The sequence below is a fragment of the Candoia aspera genome, chromosome 5, assembly GCF_035149785.1.
Source record: "Candoia aspera isolate rCanAsp1 chromosome 5, rCanAsp1.hap2, whole genome shotgun sequence".
Taxonomy (NCBI): Eukaryota; Metazoa; Chordata; class Lepidosauria; order Squamata; family Boidae; genus Candoia; species Candoia aspera.
In genome coordinates, this window is record NC_086157.1 from 14034784 (window position 1) to 14061271 (window position 26488).

General features: G+C 40.9%; 1 protein-coding gene across 7 annotated transcripts in view; it reads left to right on the forward strand.

The window, feature by feature from the left end:
* ZFAND4 (zinc finger AN1-type containing 4) overlaps nucleotides 1-24612 on the forward strand; it is a 65399-nt gene extending 40787 nt beyond the window's left edge. For 3 of the 7 annotated variants that reach the window (XM_063304629.1, XM_063304631.1, XM_063304636.1), the window contains 3 exons: nucleotides 10718-10769; nucleotides 20024-20137; nucleotides 23764-24612. In XM_063304629.1, the coding sequence (XP_063160699.1) occupies nucleotides 10718-10769; nucleotides 20024-20137; nucleotides 23764-23978 (381 nt within the window). In that variant the 3' untranslated portion in view covers nucleotides 23979-24612. Of the gene's footprint in view, nucleotides 1-10717; nucleotides 10770-20023; nucleotides 20142-23763 lie in introns of all 7 variants that reach the window. The other 4 variants (XM_063304633.1, XM_063304634.1, XM_063304632.1 and 1 more) reach the window with 4 other exon arrangements.
* The last annotated feature ends 1876 nt before the right edge of the window (nucleotides 24613-26488 follow it).

A 26488-nucleotide genomic window follows, 5' to 3' on the forward strand; every position in this document is an offset into this window, starting at 1 on the left:
AGGACTGGGAGCAGAGCTTCCACTCTGAGAGGGGGAAAATCAATGCCATTGCAAATAGGCTAAAGGGGAGGGCGGCGGATTGGTACGTCCAGCTGTGCCAAGCAGAGGCCCCAGAATTAGAAGACTTCGAGGAGTTCCTGTGGGCACTAAACACTTTGAAGACCCTCTGGCACAAGAAAGGGCGAAACGGGCTCTGAAGAATCTTGCCCAAGGGTCACTTTCAGTGGCAGACTACACGTTAGAATTCAAAGCACTGGCCGGAAAAGTTGAGGATTGGTCCCAGTCTACCCTAGTAGAGCTGTTTAAAGATGGGCTGGAAACTGAGGTCCTTTGGTGGGCTCTGGGGCGTGATGACCCAAAGACTTTGTATGGGTGGATTCAACTAGCGGGCAGTGCTGAAAATGCTCTGGAAACCTTCGCGCATTGCAAGGCGGTAAAAGCAAGGCAAAACAATCAAAAGCGCCCGCACTCCGATCTCTTCAGGACGACCCAGCCAGCATTCGTGGGAGGAGGAGAGGGAACATCGCTTTGCCAAGGGGCAATGTCTGCGCTGCGGGAAGGAAGGACACCGGCGGCGTGCCCAAAAAGACGAGCCGAGGATCGCCCAGCTAAACCGGCTGGGAAATCGCCATCCCTACCAAGGAAGATGAAAGCCACCCTGGCCGAGGCGGAACCTGAAGGCATCCCCTTCTTTGGAGAAGAGAGGGGACAGGAGACCGAGGAGCCGGCGGGAAACGCCAGCCACCTGCTTTGAAGGGCGCCGTGGGGCAGGTGGAAGTAGAAGAAGATGGGCGCGATCATGTTTTGGTGAGTGGGGATTTCCCTACCCTGACCGTTAGGGTGAAGTTGGGGTCCAGCACCCGAACTATAGAACTGTGGGCCATGATTGATTCGGGGTGTTCACGGTCCTTGATGCACCCCGACGTGGTTACTGCGTTGGGGTTACCCATGTTCCCTTTAAAGCGGCCGATGATCTTTACCCAGTTGGATGGGACCATGGCAGGGGGGAAACCAGTTACCCACTCTACCGGGATGGTTGCATTGCAAATGGGCAGCCATTGGGAAAAATTACCGTTTATTGTGGCACCGGTAGGGGACCTTTGGTCCTCTTAGGGATGCCCTGGTTTGTACGGCAAAATCCCTCCATAAACTGGGTGCATCGAACAGTGACGTTCGCAGATGGATTTTATAAAGCCCCTGCTAAGGACCAACTAGACGACAGCAAGGTGGGACGGGCAGCAACCACTTCTCTGCAAGTCCTCGAGCCGCTGGAAGGGCTGCCGGAGCAATACCAGGACTTTGCAGATGTGTTTGGTGAAAAAGAGGCGGACCGGCTGCCGCCTCATCACAAAACTGACTGTGCCATAGAATTTGTTCCTAATGTGAAATTGCCTAGTCCTAAAATTTATTCTATGACCCAGAAGGAGCTGGCAACACTACGAGAGTTCATTGACAAAAATCTAGCTAGGGGTTTCATTGAACCATCCAGCTCTCCAGTGGGCGCACCTGTACTGTTTCGACCAAAGAAGGATGGCACTTTGAGACTGTGTACAGATTTCCGTGGGCTCAATGCAGTATCGATATTAAATAAATATCCTTTGCCCTTGATAAAAGATATGCTAACACATCTGGCAAAGGGGAAAATATTCTCTAAGTTGGACTTGAGGGAGGCGTATTTCCGTATTCGCATACGGGAGGGGGATGAATGGAAAACTGCGTTTAATTGTCCTTTGGGTGCTTTTCAATATAAAGTGCTACCATTTGGATTGGCGGGAGTGCCAGGAGTTTTTATGAGGTCTTGCATGACCACCTATTTAAAGGGGTGTTGGTGTATTTAGATGATGTTTTAACATATACTGAAATGATGGAAGAGCATGTAAATCTAGTCAGACAAGTACTGAGCAAACTGAGAAAGGCGGAATTGTATGCTAAACTCTAAATGTGCATTTCATAAATCGCAAATTGATTATCTGGGCTATAGGATTTCAGATAGGGGTATTGAAATGGATCCCGCTAAAATTGAAGCCATTTTGGCATGGGAGCCGCCACTCACGTGTAGGCAGCTACAAAGTCTCCTTGGATTCGCGAATTTCTATCGGCCCTTCATCCAGGGCTTCGTGGGAATAGCGCTACCCCTCACTGAGTTGCTCAAAACTAAAGGTTTGGGAGATACACGGAGGGTGAAAAATCCGGGAGCGCTGCTAAAATGGACACCCGCATGCCAGAGGGCTTTTGAGACCCTTAAACAACTGTTTACGTCCGAACCTATTCTACAGCATCCTGATCCTGACAAACCATTTGTAGTACAGGTGGACGCTTCTGATTTCTCTATTGGAGCTCTGTTATTGCAAAAGGACAACCTCGGACAGTTAAAGCCATGTGCCTACCTTTCCCGTAAATTTTCAGAGACAGAAAGGAGGTGGCACATTTGGGAGAAAGAGGCTTTTGCTGTTAAAACTGCTTTGGAAAGCTGGCGTCACTTATTGGAGGGGGCTACCCACCCTTTCGAGGTTTGGACTGATGATAAAAACCTGGAGGCACTGACTGCGTCTCGTAAACTGAGCCCAAAACAAATTAGGTGGGCTCAATTCTTTAGTCGTTTTGACTTTAAACTGAAATTTATACCAGGAAAAACCAACTTCCTGGCTGATGCACTGTCACGCCAGCCTCAGGATGCCAGTACTGTGCCAGATGTAGTGGGAACACTCTGGACAGAGCCCCAAATGAGTCGCAGCTGTGACTCGCAGCCAAACTCGTGCGCAGCAAACAGACGCTTCAGTTTCACCTCGCTTGCCTGTTCCCTCAGACTTGCAACAACAGTTTCTTTCCGAACTGAAAACTGACACTTGGTTGCAAGCAAACCTCAACAAGGTCACTTTTAAACAGGCTTTTGCATGGAAGCATGATCGTCTCTATGTGCCTGAGGCTTTACGCAAAACCATTCTGTCACAATCCCATGATGACAGATTAGCTGGGAATTTTGGGTTTGGGAAGACCCTTCATCTGGTTAGGCGCCAGTTCTGGTGGCCAACGCTCAGGCGCGACATTAAAGAATACGTCAGTTCCTGCCCAGTATGTGCTGCTTCTAACCGAAAAGTGGGAAAGCCCCAGGGCTTGTTACAACCTGTGGCTAATCCTTCCCGCCCCTGGGAGGAGATCTCTATGGACTTCATCGTTGATTTACCTCCTAGCCAGAGGAAAACTGTCATTTGGGTGGTAAAAGATTTTTTCTCTAAACAAGCCCATTTCATCCCATGTACCTCCATCCCATCTGCGCAGCAGCTGGCCCGCCTCTTCATTGTACACGTGTACAAAATTCACGGATGCCCCGCCCGCTTGGTGACGGACAGGGGCACACAATTCACGTCCAAGTTTTGGCGGGAATTTATGAAATTACTGGGTACTAACCAGGTGTTGTCAACTGCGTCGCACCCGGAGACTGACGGAAATACAGAGGCGGTCAATTCTACACTTGAACAATATTTGCGTGCTTTTGTAAATTATCAGCAAGATGATTGGGTTGACCTCCTACCGTTTGCTGAAGTTGCCTACAACAATGCCGTTCATCAAAGCACTGGCCAAGTGCCTTTCCATACCGTTTTTGGCCGTGACTTTGTCCCGATCCCAGAACTGCCTCAGCCAGCATCCCCCCCCTCGTCACCTGCTGATTGGGCTGCACGCCTGGCAGCCGCCTGGCCGACAATACAACAGGCACTTACTGATGCCCAAGCCACCTATAAACAGCATGCAGATTCCAAGCGGTCCTCCTCACCATCTTTTCGAGTGGGTGATAAGGTATATCTTTCCACCAAATTCATCAAGTCTACACAACCTTCAAAAAAGTTGGCACCTAAATTTATTGGTCCTTTTTCTATTGTTGCTCAAATTAATCCTGTTACTTTTAAATTGGATTTGCCTGCAAATCTTAAACGTTTGCACCCTGTGTTTCATTGCAGCCTCCTTAAGTCTTTCAACGAATCCGCCCGCTGGCATCCACAACCTCCCCCTCCTGCACCTATCATGATTGATGGTCAGCAACACTTTGAAGTCAGAGAAATCCTGGATTCCCGACGATGTCGTTCTGTGTTACAATACCTTGTTCGCTGGAAGCATTTCCCCCATCCTGAGTGGGTTGCTGCCCACGATGTTTACTCCCCTATTCTGGTTGCCCATTTCCACGCTGCTTATCCTGATAAGCCTGCTCCTTGATTTTCTTTCATTTCTTTAAGGGGGGCGATATGTCATGTTCATCGTTCCAATGGTTTGCATACATCGTAACGTTTCGCATGTCATGTTTCTGATCCGTGTCTATCATCTGCGGGGTGGGGAATTCCAGCCCTGCCAGGGTGTTATCTCTGTGCTGCCCTGAAGGAATGTGTGTTTGGGTTATGAAATGTACTCAAGGTTGCTTTCCCAGGCAGATGTGTGACGCTTGCCAACGCTGGGAGGGGGTGGTTGCGATGCTGGGGTGAGGGGCGGGATCGGCTTGGAGGCGAGGGTTTTTAGTTTGTATTTGGCGCGCTTTTGCTTATTCTCAGCTTTCTTCATATATGCATACTATCCTTTCAATAAATCAATTTTATTCACTAACCCCTGGTGAGACTGAGTTCATTGGGATAAGGCAGTCATTACAGTTCCAGACTTCAGGCAATCATTGACTGCAAAGGATTTTCATCCAGGTCTTAAAGGCAATCCTTATGTTTGTCATGATGTTGGTTTGTTTCATTACTTTTGAGCCACCAACGATGGGGGTGTGTGAATGCCACTGGCTGTACTTCCTGAATGGTTAGTGCCCCACTTCTGTCAAACCCCTTGAATGACAGCTGAAAGTCCTGACTTTGCTTCCATCTGGGTGAGTTTCCTTTCAGCTTCAATGTGGTGGTGTACAGAGGCCAAATGCCAAAACAGTTACCCTTGTTCCAATATTTCTGGACCTGACTATCTCAACCTTGGGCTGATAAGTAATGCAGTCAAAGTGCTGTCACAGTACTTCGAGGTTGGGATCTGGATGGGGAGAAGTAAAATGAAGGTCAACTCTGGCAAGACCTAGAGGCGATGGGTGCCTCAGTCATCTGGGCCCAGGTAGTCCCTGGGTTAAGAACGACCTAGTTAAGAATGGAGCCTATTGTAGCAAAATTTGAGTTAAATACACAGTGATTCAAGTTAAATACACACTACTACTAATACAGTATTATACAATGATAACAGTTTCAACTTACATACAAATTTGACTTAAGGACAGAGCTTGGGAACAGAACTCGTTCTTAACCCAGGGACTACCTATCTAGCTCTGGATGGAGTGGCACTTCCCAGACAGAGCTCGTGTACAATTTGTGACTCTTCTGGACTCAAACATTCCTGCTCTGTTGGAGTACTCTGCAGCTGCAGCCAGAAAGGCCTTTGTAGAGATTCATCTGATGTACCAATTTCATCCTTTTCTGAATAAGAAGGTCCTATTGCAATATATTCTATATGCCTTTGAAGACTACCGGGAAGTTACAGCCTGTCCAGAGGACTGCAGCATGAGCAGTGGTAGGCAAGCCCCATGTAACACCCCTGCTATACTGGTTGGCTTCTGGATAGAATACAAAGTGCTGTTATTACCTGGAAAGGCCTGTATGGCATAGTTCTTAGCTATTAGTGCTTGGCTTCTCTAATGTCCGCCCATCTGGTAGAGTTGGTTTGCTTCAGGTCCCATCAATTAAGCAATGTCATCTAGAGCATGGTGTCAAACTCAAGTAGAAACGGGCCACTAAAACATACATAAGAATTCCTGTGGGCCACATATTGATACAGAAAACCACACATGTATGTGCTTGTGTGTGTATGTGTATTAATACTTCGGATTAAAATCAGATAGGAACTAGATATAACTAATAAAAGAGAAATGTATTATGAATTTGACAATTTGTTTTCAATATTTATGCATATTTATATGTATTTATTACATACTTCAGCAAAGGATCGTTACCTTGTCGTGGTGCTGGAGCTTGAGCACCTCAATGATGCCATGAGCTAAACCGTGAAGGGCCACCCAAGACGGGAAGGACATGACAGAGAGGTCAGACTAAATGCGATCCCTGGGGAAGGTAATGGCAACCCACCCCAGTATTCTTGCCGTGAAAACTAAATGGATCAGTACAACCAGAGATATGTCGGTATACCATCGGAAGATGAGACCCCCAGGTCGGAAGATGGTCAAAATGCTACTGGGGAGGAACAGAGGATGAGTTCAACTAGCCCCAGACGTGATGACGCAGCTAACTCAAAGCCGAAAGGACGGCTAGTGGCCGACGGTGCTGGTGGTGAACAGCGAATCCGATGTTCTAAGGATCAACACACCATTGGAACCTGGAATGTAAGATTTATGAGCCAGGGCAAATTGGATGTGGTTATTGGTGAGATGTCAAGATTAAAGATAGACATTCTGGGTGTCAGCGAACTGAAATGGACTGGAATGGGCCACTTCACATCAAATGACCACCAGATCTACTACTGTGGACAAGAGGACCACAGAAGAAATGGAGTAGCCTTCATAATTAATAGTAAAGTGGCTAAAGCAGTGCTTGGATACAATCCAAAAAACGATAGAACGATCTCAATTCGAATTCAGGGCAAGCCATCTAACATCACAGTGATCCAAATATACGCCCCAACCACAGATGCTGAAGAAGCTGAAGTAGAGCAGTTCTATGAGGATCTGCAGCACCTACTGGACAACACGCCTAAAAGAGATGTTATTTTCCTCACGGGAGACTGGAATGCTAAGGTGGGCAGTCAAATGACACCTGGAATTGTCTGGGAGAACAAAACGAAGCAGGACATAGGCTGATAGAATTTTGCCAAGACAACTCACTCTGCATAACAAATACTCTCTTCCAACAACCTAAGAGATGGCTTTATACATGGACTTCCCCAGATGGACAACACCGAAACCAGATTGACTACATCCTTTGCAGCCAAAGGTGGCGGACATCTATACAGTTGGTAAAAACAAGACCTGGAGCTGACTGTAGTTCAGATCACGAACTTCTTATTGCACAATTTAGGATCAGACTCAAGAGATTAGGGAAGACCCACAGATCAGCTAGATATGAGCTCACTAATATTCCTAAGGAATATGCAGTGGAGGTGAAGAATAGATATAAGGGTTAGGGTTAGTAGATAGGGTCTTAGTAGATAGGGTCCCAGAAGAACTATGGACAGAAGTCTGCAACATTGTTCAAGAGGCGGCAACAAAATACATCCCAAAGAAAGAGAAAACCAAGAAGGCAAAATGGCTGTCTCCTAGACGTAGCCCAAGAAAGAAGGAAAGCAAAAGGCAACAATGATAGGGGGAGATATGCCCAATTAAATGCAAAATTCCAGAGGTTAGCCAGAAGAGATAAGGAATTATTTTTAAACAAGCAATGCGCGGAAGTGGAAGAAGACAGTAGAATAGGAAGGACAAGAGACCTCTTCCAGAAAATTAGAAACATTGGAGGTAGATTCCAGGCAAAAATGGGTATGATCAAAAACAAAGATGGCAAGGACCTAACAGAAGAAGAAGAGATGAAGAAAAGGTGGCAAGAATATACAGAAGACCTGTATAGGAAGGATAACAATATCAGGGATAGCTTTGACAGTGTGGCCAGTGAGCTAGAGCCAGACATCCTGAAGAGTGAGGTTGAACAGGCCTTAGGAAGCACTGCTAATAACAAGGCAGCAGGAGACGACGGCATCCCAGCTGAACTGTTCAAAAACTTGCGAGATGATGCTGTCAAGGTAATGCATGCTATATGCCAGCAAATTTGGAAAACACAAGAATGGCCATCAGATTGGAAAAAATCAACTTATATCCTCATACCAAAAAAGGGAAACACTAAAGAATGTTCAAACTATCGAACAGTGGCACTCATTTCACATGCCAGTAAGGTAATGCTCAAGATCCTGCAGGGTAGACTTCAGCAATTCATGGAGCGAGAATTGCCAGATGTACAAGCTGGGTTTAGAAAAGGCAGAGGAACTAGGGACCAAATTGCCAATATCCGCTGGATAATGGAAAAAGCCAGGGAGTGTCAGAAAAACATCTATTTCTGTTTTATTGACTATTCTAAAGCCTTTGACTGTGTGGACCATAACAAATTGTGGCAAGTTCTTAGCAGTATGGGGATACCAAGTCATCTTGTCTGCCTCCTGAAGAATCTGTATAACAACCAAGTAGCAACAGTAAGAACAACGGAACAACGGACTGGTTTAAGATTGGGAAAGGAGTACGGCAGGGCTGTATACTCTCACCCTACCTATTCAACTTGTATGCAGAACGCTTCATGTGACATGCTGGGCTTGAGGAATCCAAGGCTGAAGTTAAAATCGCTGGAAGAAACATTAACAATCTCAGATATGCAGATGATACCACTTTGATGGCTGAAAGTGAAGAGGAACTGTGGAGCCTTATGATGAAGGTGAAAGAAGAAAGTGCAAAAGCTGGCTTGGAGCTAAACCTCAAAAAAACCAAGATTATGGCAACCAGCTTGATTGATAACTGGCAGATAGAGGGAGAAAATGTAGAAGCAGTGAAAGACTTTGTATTCCTAGGTGCAAAGATTACTGCAGATGCTGACTGCAGTCAGGAAATCAGAAGACGCTTAATCCTTGGGAGAAGAGCAATGACAAATCTCGATAAAATAGTTAAGAGCAGAGACATCACACTGACAACAAAGGTCCGCATAGTTAAAGCAATGGTGTTCCCCGTAGTAACATATGGCTGCGAGAGCTGGACCATAAGGAAGGCTGAGAGAAGGAAGATTGATGCTTTTGAACTGTGGTGTTGGAGGAAAATTCTGAGAGTGCCTTGGACTGCCAGAAGATCAAACCAGTCCATCCTCCAGGAAATAAAGCCAGACTGCTCACTTGAGGGAATGATATTAAAGGCAAAACTGAAATACTTTGGCCACATCATGAGAAGACAGGACACCCTGGAGAAGATGCTGATGCTAGGGAGAGTGGAAGGCAAAAGGAAGAGGGGCCGACCAAGGGCAAGGTGGATGGATGATATTCTAGAGGTGACGGACTCGTCCCTGGGGGAGCTGGGGGTGTTGACGACTAACAGGAAGCTCTGGCGTGGGCTGGTCCGTGAAGTCACGAAGAGTCGGAAGCGACTAAATGAATAAACAACAACAAAATTACATACTTGCGTACAAATCAGGAACTAGTTATAGATAAAAAGAAGCATTCAGTATAATTACAAAACATCACTACAAGAACATTTTAAATGAATTTAATGTTCTTTGTTAGAAACATGGCATCTTTTTCAAAAAAAAACTATTTTATCAAAAGCATTATACAAAAACATTTAGATTGCCCCCTCTTTCATTTTTCCCTTCTTCTCTGGATGTATTCTGAGCTCATTAGAAAGTTTAAATAAGCAGAATATATCCAAAGGGGGGGGAGAGTGAGAGGGGGCAATCTAAATGTTTTTTGTATAATGTATGTAATATATATAATAATGTAGTAATGCTTTTTGTATAATGTAACTTTATTATTAATTTTAAAATTGAAATGTTTATAAAGTGATTGTGGACCTTGTACAGTCTGAAACTCAACAGATATGAATTAAGCATCTTTTGGAGGGAGAAGAGAAATGAATGCAACCTGGTTTGGAGGGAAGCTCTCCTTTGTGTGCTGGCAGCTCTGGGGTCCGGGGCAGGTCAGCTCCCGGTGCAAGGCTGCCTGTCTCCTGCCCTGGGGAAGAGGCACAAACCCGTTGCCTCAGCTTAGCTGCCGCAGGGAGGGTCGCTTGGCCCTAGTGCAGCACGGATGGAGAGGGAACTTGGGTTGTGGGGTGCTCCTGCTCAGGGTGGGGCAGCTCCAAGCAGTCCTTGCTGTGGCAGTTAAGCCAAGGTGGCAAACCAGCGCGGGACTCCTTGCAAGCCTGGAGTTTTATGGTGGTTGGTGACCAGAGTGGCTGAGTTTTAAAATGTACTATTATCTATGTTTTAATGTATTTTTATTTTATTTTGTAAAATATTTCCCAACTGCATTTTAATCTGATTTGGGCCGCGCTTGGGAGTACTTGGGGCCATATGCGGTTTGACAGCTCTGATCTAGAGGGCCCCAGAAGCAGACCTTCTCTGTTGTCACACCTGTGCTTTGGAATAGCTTCCCCCCTAGAGATCCAGATGGCTGCTTTGAATTCTAGTCCTCCCTTAGCATGGAAGCTGGCTAGAGGACTCTTAACCCAGCTGTTGTTGTGGAGAAAATAGGAGGCAGCTTGTAAAAAAACAAGTGGGATATGAATCTAATAATAAGTGTTAGTCTGGAATTGATTTAATATTGAAGTTAAATTGGATTTTTTAAAATTCTTCATATTATGCTAAAAAGTGTTGGATGTTGTTCTAGGCAACTACATTCTGTATTTTACGATTGTATTATTATACAATTATACATATACAATGAACTTTATAAGTTGTATAAACGTGTTTTGAATAAATGACTATTATGCTGATGCTGTGCTTCAAGGAACTAGCATAGTGTAGCTGTTTGGAGAATATAATTGCATTTCTTTTCTTTTCTTTTTTCTCTACCATTAGAATTCAGTGTTTTGGAACCAAAAATTTAAGATTCAGTATTAGTCTATTATTTTGTAGATTTATTTATTTAAAAAAATCTAGTTCATTTACTTATTGCTTATGTTTATGTTCATTACTCTTTCCACCCTTTTCTTTTTAAATTTTAGTCTCCTGGAGTTGGACTGAATGGAAATATTGTGGCTTCAGGAAAAAGAATGGGTAAGTAGTCAATTTGGAATTCCTAGCATTTGCTGTTTATAATGCTGTCCTATTTAAACAAACACAGGAAGGAGCATTGTATAAGACTTTTCTGTAAATCATACATTTATAAGATGTCAGATATCTGCAAGGGCAAGTGTAGACTCCCTCAGTTAGTTGCTGCTGTGCATAATGTGCAGAGACATGGCTTTCAGCTCCCACTGTTCAGTGTGGTCCTTGAAAAACAGTTTCCCTAACTAGGCAGTGTAAGACAGGTAGTCCTTGAGTTATGACTGCAGTTGGGATCAGGATTGCCATTGGTAAGTGGTGCGGTCATAAAGCACAATGTCACGTGACCACATCACTTAGGATGGCAATCCAGACAGTCCTGATCGATGTCTTAAGTGGGAAGTGGAAGGAGTCCCAGGTAAGTGGGGATGCTGCAGGCAGGTGAGGGAGGCCCAGTGCAGGCCATGAGCAAGTTGGGGGAGGGGGGATGCTGCAGTGTGGTGCAAGCTCAGGAAGGGGAAGGAGGGCGTGGGGTGCGTGCGAGCACAGGGAGTCTGGGGAAAGAGGGTGTGGGGTACATGCGTGTGTGTGAGTGTAGGAAGGCCCAGAAGGGAGAGCACTGGGTGCATGCAAGTGAAGAAAGGTGGGGAAGCAGGGGAGACTTACGCAACTGACTTTATTTATTTATTTATCATATTTTTATCACTGCCCATCTCCCTCATATGGGGGACTCTGGGCAGTTAGGGTTGACTTGCGACCTTCCCTGCCAGCTTCCCCATTGATTGCAAATGGCAATCACATGACTAATAAGTGTAAGCTGGTTGCCAAGCGCCCAAATTTTGTTCACATGACTGCGGGGGCACTGCAATGGCCGGAACTTCAAGGACTGGACATAAGTCCCTTAGTTCAGCACCACTGTAATTTGCTGAACGAATGGTTGTAACTCAAGGACTTACCTGTATACGGAACATGACTCTCCCCAAGAAGCTTTTCTCACAGAGGTGGCTGCCCCAAGAGTCCTGGGTTTTTTTTTCCAAAGCACAGCAGCCTGCTAGTCAAGCATTCTTATTAAAAACAAGAAAACATAACAACTTTCACATTAAACTAGTGAAGTGAAAGTGAAAACAGCAAATAAATAATTTGGAAGTTCTAGGATAATAAAACTGTATTTACTTGGTGCTGAAAAAGAACATTGTCTCCAAGCCAAGTATTACAAGGAGAAAGTTTTATAAAAAGAACAGGAACCCATTGCAAACATTCCAGTAAGTCATCAGATGGCATTATCATACAAGATAGCTCTTCATATAATTTAGTCCAAAGCAGTGTAGGACAGGGAGCAGCACTTTAAATGTGCTGGGAACAACCCAGGATCTTAAAAAAACAACAACCCTTAATTAGCTAGCAGTGATTTTGCTAGCAGAAGGTAATTGGAACACAGTTGTTTACTGCATATTCTTATTTGTGGTCTCTATTGATAGTACAAATAATAATAATAATAGTAATAATAATAAAATTATTAAACTTGTATGCTGACTCTGGGCAGCTCACAGCAATCAAACAAATAAAGTACAATAAAACCAATAAAAGATTGTTTATCAGTTCTGCACCTATTCAGAATGTTCTAGAGCTGAGATTTTGAATGGGAATCCATTCCTCTCCATCTGTACCCATGTGTTACATGAGTCACTGCTAAGGATTCCCCTCAGTTTCTCACCCTCCATAGCAGATGCATCTCTTTTAAGTTTGGTTTCTGAGTTTGACTATGTTTTCTCTGTCTTTTTCATTTCCTTTTCTTGTCTGCTGAGTTCTTTTCAACTTCCTGTTTTCTAATGTATTTGTTTTGGGGTGCTATGATATGTGTGGGCAACAGACATAGTTTTTGGATGTATAAGATTGCAGCAAAATCATATATTGGATGAGGAGTATGTGCTGCTGGCAAGACAAAAGGTGGGATGGGTGTGTTTTCCTCATCAGGCAAAGCTTTTGCATTCTTGACGATAGGCAGTTTTTTTGCAGCTTCCAACTGATAGCTGAAGAGTTGAGCTGTGGCTAAAGCATATTCTTAAAAACTAAATGGTCACATATTGGGGGGAAGAGTGCAGGTTGGCTTACGGATAGCTACATACGTTGTGAGTTTCCATAACATTCTGTATTTATCAGCCATTTATATGCAAAAAAACACTCTGCCAATATATGATTTAAGGGTAAATCACTGTAAAACTCAAAATAAAGCTTTAAAGACACCTTTTGAAGTCTGTGTGAAAAGCACAATTAGACTGCTTTGGAGAAGCAATCAGGTACTCTTAAAGCAGTTTTAAAATCAATATGACATTTTATCAATTTATTTTATATTTGCTCTCTAGTACATAGTAACAGAACACAGTTTGGCTTCTGAGAGATGGTGTCTCAGGTAGATTTTCTCCAATCTTGTAAGAAAGTCATTACACTCAGCTTTACCTGTCTAGAAAGTTTTTATATTGCAGAGGTTGTTTAACCTCATTGGTGTCAAGGACCCTATGCTTCATTTTGAGACACTTCCTTGAATTTGCTTCATAAAACAATATACAACCAGTCCCCCAACTGCTTTCCCATAGAGCTTAGACTCTAGGAGAAGACGGAGAGGAGTGCCCTTCACCAGGGTCTGTGAGAGACGGCCCCCACCCCATTGCCTTCACAGGCAACTTCACAGCACTGCTGCACTTGCTAAGGCAAGCAATGCCACTGGAAGTGGTCAGGCTGGTACCATTTGTGCAAGGAATCTTTCTATGCCATTGGGCTCTCCCAACAAATGGTGAGCTGATGAGCATTTAGGAGAATCCAGCAGTGTGGATGCATGTTTCCTTTCATGTCACTTGCCTTTGACAACTCATAAAAAGGGAAGCCAATGTAGAAGAGTTCCTTTCAGAAGCAGCAGAAAAGGGCCAAAGGAATTATCTGGGAAAAGGTTGAGAGGTCCCTTCTCCCACACCACTGGTCAGAGTACTTCCAGGCTGGACAGCTTCAGGAAGTGCTGTGAAGTTGCCTTCAGCACCTAGCCTGGAGCCATCTCAGAGTGCACTTCACTGAAGACTCTGAGGAGTCCCAAAGCAGCCCTTCCTGAAAGCACTTTGCCCAGTGCTTAGTCTTCTCAGCTTTTTCCTGCAGCTTTGGTCCTGAACAATTCAAGGACATGAATCAGGTGGCCTCGTCACTTCAGCAACGTATGGTCCAAATCTCTTCATTGAAGTGAATCGATATTGGTTCTCATGGGCCTACAATTTATGGTATATTGTCCACTGGACAGTTTGTATTACATTATTCACATAGTAATATGAATAATTGCCAAATTGGTGACTTCTTCAAATATAGTCTTAATGAGATTTGGTTTGATTATGTTTCCTTTCAAACCTGTTGCTTTTACTCATTTCCCTAGACCAAATATGTAGTTAACATCTTCTGCCTATTTTATACTTTTTTAAATTAATGTGCATGATTTGTATACCAACGTCCATCAGTATGGCTTACTGTACATTAAAACTGAATTATTTCAAAGCAGTTTTGTATTATGTGCTATTTTGAGCCCCTGGTTGTTTCTTGAAGCCACCCTTCCCAATATGCTGGTAGGGAATGACCATTAAATTAACTCTGCACTAAAAAATAAAAATCAATTTGAAACGTAATGGATCAGGCAAACTAGTAATATCATAGAAAATATTGGAAACACTATATAAATGAAATATAATTTTGGTCACAGTAAGTGAAGCAATTGCAATGTAACTGCCTGAAATGAATAAATCAGAATAAATAGTAAAGCAGAAATGAATTAGTGGCGAAAAGCAATAATAATTCCAATCAAAGAAAATTATGTTATATACAGTGCCTTATCCATTTTTCCAGTTTAAGCATATTTATGCATTATAAACACTTAAGCATAAATTAGAATGCTGTGAGATGCCAGGCACACTAAGAAAATAAAGCAATATAATTTTTTTTTAAGTATTTGCAATGGCTTTCTAATCCATTTTCTCTCCCTCTTGGGAAAAAAGCTGGAGGCCTGGAGCCCAGAAACATTCATGTGTATGTCTCTGAGTATCCAAAACAAGCAGCTCTTTCTTCCTCTGGGTCATATTTTTAAAAGCGTCTCTTAGTGACATCTCGTAATCTGGCTTGCCACTATACTTCTGATATAATCCCCAAATTTCATCTGAACACTTTGTTCACTGTTTATAGTGATACTATAACTATAGTATCTATAACTACTATATTGATGGATTGTTTGATCAATTTTTTTAAATTGCCTTTCTTGCATCTGGGTGCTTCTGTCAGTAGTCCTCTCCAGTTGGCATCAGGCATCTGCCATATCAGACTTCTAGAAAGACTGTGCTTTTGAACTAGAGTCTCAGGTACCCTCTTTTAAGAAATAAACATTATTATAATATAGGAGTATATCAAATGCGAGTATATCAAATGAAGGGGACGCGGTGGCGCTGCGGGTTAAACTGCTGCGCTGCTGAGCTTGCCGATCGGAAGGTCGGCGGTTCGAATCCGCGCGACAGGGTGAGCTCCCGTTGCTAGTCCCAGCTCCTGCTCACCTAGCAGTTCGAAAACATGCAAATGTGAGTAGATTCCCGCTTCGGCGGGAAGGTAACGGCGTTCCGTGTCGTCATGCCGGCCACATGACCACGGACGGGTCTACGGACAACGTCGGTTCTAATGGCTTAGAAACAGAGATGAGCACCGCCCCCTAGAGTCGGACACGACTGGACTTTACATCAAGGGAAACCTTTACCTTTACCTATATCAAATGCAGCAAAGTGTAAGCTATATTCAGTTAATATGCACTGATGTTCATTGAAACACTACAGAGCTTTCAGAGATATATCGGCTAAAACAAATAACTTTTTCTCTTTATACTGTTAAAATTTGTTTCTCTATGTCAAAGATATATTATATGCACAAGATAATACAATAATAATATAAAATTAAATATATTTAAGTAGTAGCAGTTCTTAATGTTATTTCTTCTTTTAGTCTTAAAAGTAAATAACAAGTTTTGATTTGGGTGCTATAAACAAAAGTACAATGGTGGTTAAAAGTTTGTGAATCTTGTTGAATTTTCAATATTTCTGCATAAATATAACCTAAAATGTAATCTGTTCTCCACACAAGTTCTAAAACTAGATAAAGAGAACCCAATTAAACAAACGAGTCAAAAACATTGTTCTTTCATTCATTTGAGGAAAATGATCCAAAGCTACATATTTGTGTGTGGCAAAAGTATGTGAACCTTTGCTTTCAGTAACTAGTATGCCCCCCTCCCCCGCCCGGGCAGCAATGACTGCAACTAAACATTTCCAAAAACTGTTGAGCACTCCGTCATATTGGTTTGGAGGAATTTTAGCCCATTCCTCCTTACAAAACAGCTTCAGCTCAGGGATGTTGGTGGGCTTTCTTGCATGAATGACACGTTTCAGGCCTTCCACAACATTTCCGTAGGACTTTGACTTTGTCATTCAGGCTTCTGGGGGAGGTATGGCGAACTGAAGATGGCTTTGCAAAAGTGGAGCCAACGACCACGGCAAAGACCAAGGAACTGGTGGTTCCTAAGACTGGTTCCTAAAAACCTCTCCGGATAAGGAGACGATGGGAGATTGCCCACGTGTGCTCCAGATGGCTTCCCCTCATGAGGAGACTGCAGGACAGCGGTTTTCATGGGTTTGAGCGCTGGGAGACGAGATTAGCCATCTTGCTTGCAACCACAGTGGAGCCTTCTAAAAGACACTAAGTTCACAAATCTCACTTTCTAATCACTTTCAGAAATGGCTCATTAACAACTAGAGACAGGTCTGAAAATGCTGGGTGAGTCTGCCTTCAATCCTGAATGAAATAATATTTTAATCATAAGCTTATGAATTTAAAGAATCTGAAATAAATAGCAAAAAACTAAATAAGATTTTGATCTTAGGAAGTTATAAATGGACAAAGGGTCCAGATAAAATTGGAATATTGAAACTTTTAGAATAAGATTTTGGAATTAATTATAAAGTACAAACAACTTCTCGTGGGAAATAGATCCTGTGTTGGCATAGATAAATAATTTCATGAGTTCAAAAACTGGACACTAGAGGGGACTAAAGATTTTAGGTAGAGGAAAGATACACAGGCCTGTAAGATGATGCAAAATGTTATGACATAAAAATACTGAAGGAGACTTTTGAAGAATGGAATCAGAAAATAGTTGCCACAATATCAACAATGTCAGTAATGATGTCCTCTTCTATGGATAGACTGTGTCCAAAAAATGTTATTGAAGAAATGCCCGATGTAGAACAAATTTTATCTGACAAGATAGAGCTGGTATCGAAAGTGGATTTACAACTGACAGGCCAGGAGAATGATTGAGAAAAGGATGTTTCACTGGATGTACAAAAGAAATTAGCTGATGTTTTAAAGTTTAAAAGGGAAATACAAATGAAAAACCAAGAGATGACCTGGAAAAAATTTTCCTACTGGATTTACAAAAGAGGCTTGTTAAAGCTTGAAGAACTCTGTGCGATGGGACAAAGAAGAAATGAAAAGAACTCAAATCCTACAATAATATTTGAACAAACTAAAGATTAAGACTGTTAGAAGTAAAAGGAAGAAATATAAAGTTGGTTTATTTGATCAAGGTTAAAATAAGATATGTTATTACTTCTGGCTACCCTTTACGGACTTTCTGCTGACACCAGGACTGAAAAGTGATGCTTATAGATAAGAGATGGGATATGGGATATGGGATGAAGAGGTAAAAGTTTGTAACTTCAGAGGGTGAAGAGTTACCAAATTTGTTTATACTTGCTGTGACGAAGGTTGGAAGTCACTTCTTTATATATTTCGTTTCTCTTTATTCTTACCTTTCTCTTTTTTTCTTTTTTCTTTTTCCTTGCACATTTAATCCTTCTTTCTATTCTCTTTTCTTCATTTAAGTTTAGATTTTACTATTATAATCAAAATGATATATCTGTATCTATATCTATCTATCTATCTATCTATCTATCTATCTATCTATCTATCTATCTATCTATCGTATGACTTTGCCTTGGTCATTACAAAACATTAACTTTCTTCTGCTTTAACCAGTCATACCACTTGTGTGTTTTGGTCATTGTCTTGTTGCATGACCTGCTTTCTCTTGAGCGTCAGTTCACAAACAGATACCCTGATATTTTCCTGTAGAATTTGCTGGTTCTGTGATGGAATGTATAGTTCCATCAATGATAGCAAGCCTTCCTAGTCCAGAGGCAGCAAAGCAGGCCCAAACCATGTTACACCATGTTTCACAGATTAGATAAGGTTCTTATGCTGGAATGCAGTGCTTGCCTTTCATCAAACACAACACTCTTCAGTCAAGCCCAAAAGTTATATTTTGGTCTCATCCATCCACAGAACATTCTTCCAAGAGCCTTCTGGCTTATTCACATGGTCATTCGCAAATTGTAGACAGGCAGCAATGTTCTTTTTGGAGAGCAGTGGCTTTCTCTTTGCAACCCTGCCATTGTTGCACACCATTGTTGTTCAGTGTTCTCCTGATGGTGATCTCATGAACACTGATATTTGCCAATGCATGAGAGGCCTTAAGCTCCTTAGACATTACCCTGGGGTTCTTTGAGACCTCCTGGAATATCACACAACTTGCTCTCGGTGTGATCTTGTTGGTCAACAACCCCTTGGGAGGATAACAGTGGTGCTGAATTGCCTGCATTTGTACACCAACTGCCTGGACTGTTTGGAAATAGTTTTGTAACCTCTACCAGCCTGTTGAGTAGCAACTGTTTTTTTGGAGGTCCTCAGAAATCTCCTCTGAGCCATGACACACTTCCACATACCTGTGTTGTGAATAACCTGAATCTTGTTCTTTAAATAAGGCAGAACCTTCTACACTCAACCTGATTATCATCCCATTGATAATCTATTATCAATAGATTATCAATAAACACCTGACTCTAAATGAACTGATAATCCTAGAGGTTCACATACTTTTGCTACATACAAATATATAACTCTGGATCATTTTCCTCAATAAATAAATGAACAAGTCTGTTTTTGACTGATTTATTTAATTAAAACTTTATCTAGTTTTAGGACTTGTATGGAGAACAGATCACATTTTAGGTCATATTTATGCAGAAATACGGAAAAGTCAAAAGGGTTCACAAACTTTTAATAAAATACCTGTAAATATCATAACTTTAATTGTTTTTAATTATGTAAAACTGCAGGTACATTATCTCCACATTCAGATGAAGAGTAGCTTCTCACAATGTATAGTATCACTGTGATTTATTGTCCATCAAATATTTCTGTCAACTTAAGTAGCATGCCAACATTTATTCTTTCATCTTTCCATTGAGTAAAGCAGAAAGCTCCATGTGGAACTTTGTTCAGCCAGTGTCTCCTCAAAACAAGACGTTCAGTAAATTTTGTTTCACATAGTAGGTCCGAGCAATCCTGATTTTTTCATAGAATGTGTAAAGCATGAATTTAATTTTTAGAATATTGTACTAGCTGCCAGGTGAAATTACATATGTAGCAATACAAATCATAAGCAGCAGCAGCTTACCTGTCCATTTTATGTCCATCTGTATCTTTGTTTTGTCTTTATGAATAGGAATATTCCATCAACTTCTCTTTTTTATTACTTAATTTAGCAGCAACTGAATGAAGTTGGAAAAGGAACTCCTTTGATGTTCTGATAGCCATTGTAAACCACAGTGTTACAATGTGATTTCTCAAATACCAGGAGCAGTGCACAAAAATAGATGATGATGCCACTGTTTCACTTTCACAGAAAATTAAATATTGGTCAATTGATTTGCTAGCCAGTCCGGTTGTGGTTGATGTTGATGGTTGTGAATCAGCTCATCAGTACTATAGATAAATAGTACCATACTATTACCCATGTTGATGTAGAAGAATAATCAGTACCATATAATTTAGCAAGTTTTTAAAAAATGATCAGGTTTTAATTAACAGGTATTAATTAGCAGGTTTCAACAGATATGCAGTATAACTTGGCTACTGTTTAATATAGTACATTAACATTCTGTTGCAAAAAAAATTAAACTAAAAATTTACTGCTGCCTGTGAAAAACCAGTACTATGCCATATTTTGTAAAAAAAAAAAAAAAAAAAAAATCCATAAGTAACTGTTTTCACTAGTCTTTCCTGGCAGCTGCTTTTCCCTTGCATCATTTATTTCATAGCAAATGTACAAAATAATTATGACTATTTTATTTTTTTGAAAGCAGGTGATACAACTCATCTTCCACCTGTGAATTGTTCTATTCAGCCTAAAAAGAAAATTGCAAAGCATTGCTTCCTATGTGGAAAGAAAACTGGATTAGCAACTAGCTATGAATGTAGGTAGGTTGAATTTGCATTTTAAAAACATTTACCATCTTCCAAGCAAAACAAAGAAGCAGGAAGGGATTCCAAAGTAGTTGAAAGGGAATAAATGCTAAATAAGCATTGAGATAAATAAAGCTGCCAAGACAAATCTTTAACTTTTCAGCCAGTAGATTCTAATAAAAGAAACACCACCTGTAAAATGTGCATACTTATTTAAAAGTTAAGAGAAGTAGGGTTTCCTTTCTTTTTCATTGTCTGTATCTAACTATGAAAGTGACCTTAAATTTAGGACTATAATTCAAGGGTACAGTATATTCTCTCCTAATTCCATGAGCTAAATTTATGTCAAGAAAAGTCCTGTATTTTTTTTATGAATGGGATTTATTCCCTCTAAAGTAATAACTATTTCCAAATAGAACTATTATCACAAACAAATGAGATGAAATCAGCAGCAGTTGTGTGAATAGAAAGATAGCATATACATTGAATTAATCAAATGTTGGAAAAAGAACAACAAAATGGGAGATTAAAATGAATAGAAGAACATTTTTAATTAAGAGTTTTTGGGTGTAAACATTAATGGCAACAATTTTAGCAGATTGTTTTCTTAACATTTGTGACTCACGGCCCGCTTGTTGTTGCACTGCACCCACTCAGTTCTTCAGGGGCAATGAGAATTGCTTCTGTCATGGGATTTATATTCTATATTATTTAATTTATTAGGTTTATATCCTGCCTTTCATTCAGGGCAATGGCATACATAGGGCTCCTTCCATTTTTTTTAACAACCACCCTGTGAGGTAGGCTAGATTGAGAAAAAATTATTGTCCCAAAGTCCCTCAGAGACCTTCTGTGACTGAGCGTGGATTAAAACCCTCCCTACTTTAGTCCAACACTGTATAATTCGGTATTAGGACAAAGAATACCATTCAATTTTAACATAAATAATAAAGTTGAGTATGTATTTCTGAAGCTAGCATAATTTAATAAAGTTTTTATTTATTTTTATGACTTATGCCCTCCTTTCTACCTATAGGGCACTCATGGATAATATGAAATGCCCCCCACTGTTTCTTCTTCATGTTTTTGTGCAGTCTCCCAAATGGATTGAATGCAGCTTCATTCCAGACATTTTTATAACTGTGATGGAGTTGGGGTGGGTGGTATACTTCTGTCCTTTATAAGCACCCCTGTCTTCCGCTTTGCCCCCATAGCAGCATAAGAAGCTTCGGGATATTATTCCCTCGCAGCCCTGAATTGTATCTCTGACATCTATCCTATCTTTTCTGCAGGCAGGCAGTTGCTTGCCACTAATCTTAGCAAAGCTTCCCCATTTGTCTTCTCTATCATTGTCAGTTTCTGTGTTTACAGTAGGATTTTTTTCCCCCAAGTTTTGGTTATGTGGCAATTTTCCAAGCTTAGCAAGTGTTACCACACTGTGCTGATCTGTATTAGCTTGCCCCATTTCCCTAGTTGTTTAAAGGACCCATTGAGTCTTGATCTGTGCCTTGCAATAAAATGGCAAAAATTGCCATCTAGATTCTCAATCCTAAACCAACCACCAACAGGGTCTACCACTGAAGCTTCTTGTAAGATACCTACTAGGATGTTTTATGACTTTATCTGGTGGACGTACCTGGTTTTTTAATGCTTTTTTATTTACCCTTTAAAAAAGAATTTACCAGTTCATAATAAGAGTTCCTCTTGTGGGGGGAGATGGGTGGTGGCAAAAATTTAAAATAATAATAATAATGATGTCTCTGTGGAATGTTTTTATTTCCATTTCCATTTTCCTGTAAAAGGATTCATGAAGGATGTGTTGAACTTATATCTTCTGCCCTTGGAATACTGTTTTTTTTAAGCCGGTGAGCAACTTTTGAGCTCATAAATACCTGCTGGATTTCAATTACTGATCTTGAAAACAGCTTTTTCAAGAGAGCAAAGATAGGAAACCCCGTGGGCTTAATATAGCCCTCCAAGCTGCCTGTCCAGTCCTAATAGCTTCAACAAAGGCATATCCAAATTGTTGCTGGCTGAAGGAGCAGTTCTGCTCTAATCCTGCTCTTTTCCCTTTGGCTTAGTGCAGATTGGCTGTAGCAGAATCATAGTTGTGAGGCACTGTGTTAGTAACATTTCATAAAGTTGGTTTGGGCTGTTCCTTGCTCTTCAAATAGGAAAATGAGCTGAGTTGCCAAAGACAACTCCGGCGCTGTCCTTCTAAAACACGCTTCCTGAAGCATCTACACAATGGCCAGTCTGCTTCAATTGTTTCCTCAGGAAAGGCTGAGGAAATCCAAAGTGTGGGACAAGACAAGAAGCAGTTGCTCTCTGCCTCCCTCTGCATGGATCACAGTTCTTCATGCAGAAGAAGATGGGGAGAGGTTTAATGCCCCACTGATGCTCTTGGTGGGGACAGCCTGGTTCCTGCATTAGATTGGTGTTCTAATAGGGCTACTGAATTGTGCCTTCAGGATCCCTAGGTAGGGTGGAACATCAGTTTTCCCCCCATTTTGTTAGCAGCATTGTCGTCTTAGAATTATTAACTCGGGTTTTAGTGACCGTTTATTTAAGTTCCTCTTTTCTTCTAGACACAACTAAAAACTCCATTACACTTTGAAAGGTACCAGATTTGTGTTCTGTCTCTGGGTTTATATATGATCAAAACTGGGTTGTAATTTATTACAGAATCAGTCTGGGTTTTACCCTCTCTTAATGAAGATCCCAATAGCTTTTTAAAAACCTAACTTAGTGGAGTGGAGACTTTCTGGAACAGCAGGTCATTTTGTTCAAGGACAAGAGAAAGATTTGTAAACATGGTCTTTCCCTTTGTTTGACAAAACATAGATTGCAATAATATGGCTATAAATCTGCCAATCATTTCTTAAAACCATTTTCATCTGGAAATGTCATGCCTCATTTAGGCTGTTCAGAAACTTGAGGCTCATAATCCTCACAAACAGAAGTTCAGTTTGGCCCTAATAAAATAACAGGTTTTTGAGTTTCAGTGGGAAAAGGTTCAAAGTAGTAAATACCGTTTCATGATCTTCATTGATAAAAAAAGCTCCATCAAAGCTTCATGCTCCTTGCTCCAGTTTTCCAACATAACAAAGGCCGCTTAAATGAAGATGAGATTACTCAATGAAGATTTGAACAATGCATGCATTTTGTAAATCTCATTTTGAGGGTAAAATAGATTATACAATATTAAAAATCTCTGTTTACAGTTTCTCATAGCTGCCAGAGTTGTCTCAAACACTGGAAAATTAAAATAATAATTTCCTTTGGTTTAGTATATTTAAAAAGTGGAGAATTGCTTGGGTGAGAAAGTAACAGAACGAAGATTTGAAAAAACTTACAGTGGAAGATAATTTATTGAAATGTGGTCCCTATTAGCTCTATAAACGTTTTTTTCCTAGTAGATTATATGTTCTGGATAGAAATACTGAATATGAGTGTTTGAAATGTTAAAATGTTCTTCTTACAATCATATATTACATACATGCTCATACAGTCTGAATTGCTCTTTTTTATTATTGTCTTGTTTTTGAATGTGCTTTTGTAATTTTTTTTTAACTTTTTCAATTGATATTTTGTGTAAGTCAAAAAACAATGTCTAATCCTTCATTTTCTGCTTCAGATGTGGAAACAACTTCTGTGCAACTCATCGCTATGCAGAGACTCATACCTGTACTTATGACTACAAGAATGCAGGAAGGAGATACTTGCAGGAGTCCAATCCTGTTGTCAGTGCTCCAAAGCTTCCCAAAATCTAAGCATAATTTTATGGCCTATGACCGTCAGAGAGCGGCAGCTGTGTTTGAACTACATTTCTTTACTGTATTTCAAATCTAAAGATTGGCAAGCAACAAGATCATCCAAGACACTATAATTCTGAAGAATGATGTGAACACTCTTGTAACTGACACCTTTTATTCTTTAGTGAATCAAAATTTAAACATTAGTTTTTGAAAATGTACATTCTGATTTAACAATTATTATATATCTTGTGTGAAGTATATTTGCAAATGCTCTTTCATTAGTCAAGTCTTAAAAGATGCACTTTAGTAAGCTTTTATATATATATATAGAGAGAGAGACAGACACACACACACACACACTATAATGAGACTTGAAGGGGTTCTATATTAAGAATGTCTTGTAATCCCTTGGTTTTTCAACATGTTATTTTAGTTTTTAGTATGGAGGTTTCATTGTACTGGGCCAACTCTCATAGTGAAGAGCACTGTATTTCATCAAGCCAGTTATAGACCATGTTTCTATTCTGGAAGTAACATATCATGTTAGACCATTATTCTTATCTGGCAGATTTAAAAGCAAAAACGAAGGAAGGAAGGATTTTCTTGTTATTGAATAGAAGACACTTTAATTTTTGTGATTTTATGTTTTTTAAAGACCTTACAACACAGTTTAAGATATTGTTATTATCAGAAAAAAAGAATAAATATACATTTTTATGTAATAAGTAGAGTAAGTGACCTGCTGTTTCACAGCATGCTGACACCTGTCAAGACCCGCACCAATGCAGAAAGGATTCTGGCCCCTTCCAAGGTTTTCAGTTAGTGGACAGAGCCATTTATTGTTTCTATATGCCAATCAATCTGCATGGAAAGGGCAAAGCCATCCTTTCCAGATGTTATTCTGGAATGCTTCTCAAGGAAAGTTCTATCTTGATTGTCCGTTTCTGATGAGGGACACATGAAACCCTATGTGGATGAAAGGCAGTGAGTAATCCGTACTGTGCTTCCTTCTACACAGACTAATTGAAATAATTTTGGGGAAAGATGGGGTTTTTTTATCTCCTGCTGAGACTTTTGGTAGAAGCCATTTGGCCCTCTGGTGTTTAGTGTGAGGGAATACTTTGGACATGAAAATGAAAGAGAATGATTTTCTCATTTAGGATTAAAAGTTCACCTGGAACTATGACAGTAGGAAGGTCAAAAGCAAAAAGCTTCTGAAGAGTCTGAATGCCCCAATGGAGCATATAGTAGAGAATACACAGGCAACTCAAAATAATGGTGATAGGCAATGGATACTAAGAAGATAAAGAGCTGTTTCAGATGCATTCAAAAGAAAATGAACAAATTAGTTTCTCACCAAATGTTAACTGGAGAGAATGCAAAGATAGAACTATGTTTTGGCTCCATTTTCTCCATAGAGTGTGCTGATGTGTGTTGAAAATACAGGATTGTAGATTAAATTGGGCAACTTCCATAATGCACACACTGCCTTTTCTTTAAATTTCTCATCTTTCTATTTTTAGGATCTCAACAATTCCATCCAGCATACTCTTTCATCATACCTTTCTTTTGAAATATTGTTCATAGTTCTATATGACCAAACCATCCTGAAATGCATTATTTCCTGCAGTGGCCATTTTTTGTTTTCAGTCCACTTCCATTCATCACCTATTCATTCTTGAGCCTATCTCTAGTTTTACCATGCATCTTAAGTAACCCATTCCTGTTGCATTCAGCTTTAATGTTTCTCCTAACAGATGCAGCTCCTTTCTAGGGATGAGCAAAACTTAGGCATGTAACAGCCAGTTACTTTTGGGCTGCTTTAGTGCATCCACAAATAAAATGGGGGAATTTTGAGGCAGGAAGGGGTGGGAGGGAAAAAGCTAACACGACTGGGGAGGCAGGGAAGGAAGGGAGGAAGATGCTGGAAATATTGCTTGGAGGATGGGGGGTGGCGGGGAGTGGCAGGCTAAAATGCCACACTGAAATGTGATGGTCTCTGGGAGGAGCTTGTCTCTAGACAGCAGATGCTGACAAAGATATTGGGTGCATGTTCAGTTTTTGAAAGCTGTTAGGACTTACAAAGGGAGCCACCATCTGGACTCTCCTGTGGATCCTGCAAGGTATTAGAGTGGGGGATACAGAAGGGACAAGAATTATGGCAGTGTCTCCTTAGGAGTCAAGAACTGGTGCTGGAAAAAACAACCACTCTATCTAGTCCTGTTGACAGTAAAGTGGGCATGGTTTCAGAAAAAACCCGGGAACTTTTTCTGAAAGTTCTGAAACTTTTTCTGAAAGAACTCAGAATTTCAGTTTCAAAACAGGATGCTATAAAACCACGGTTAGTGTGATGGCCAGCTCAGATTATGAGTGTCTGAGATGGAAGAAGCTGCTCAAGATTCCCTGGATGAATGCCAGCCTCAAGGGGAACCTAGCAATCAGGCACTTAAACAAACTTGGCTGAATAAGAATTGAGGCAGCTGGAGGTAGCAGAAGATGATGGCCTGGTCCTGGGACCTCCCAGCCCAAAAGCATGGAGTTGAGCACAGAGCATAACAGAAGAGATCAGCATGGCTCCTTGCATGGCACCCTTGATTGCCTGCA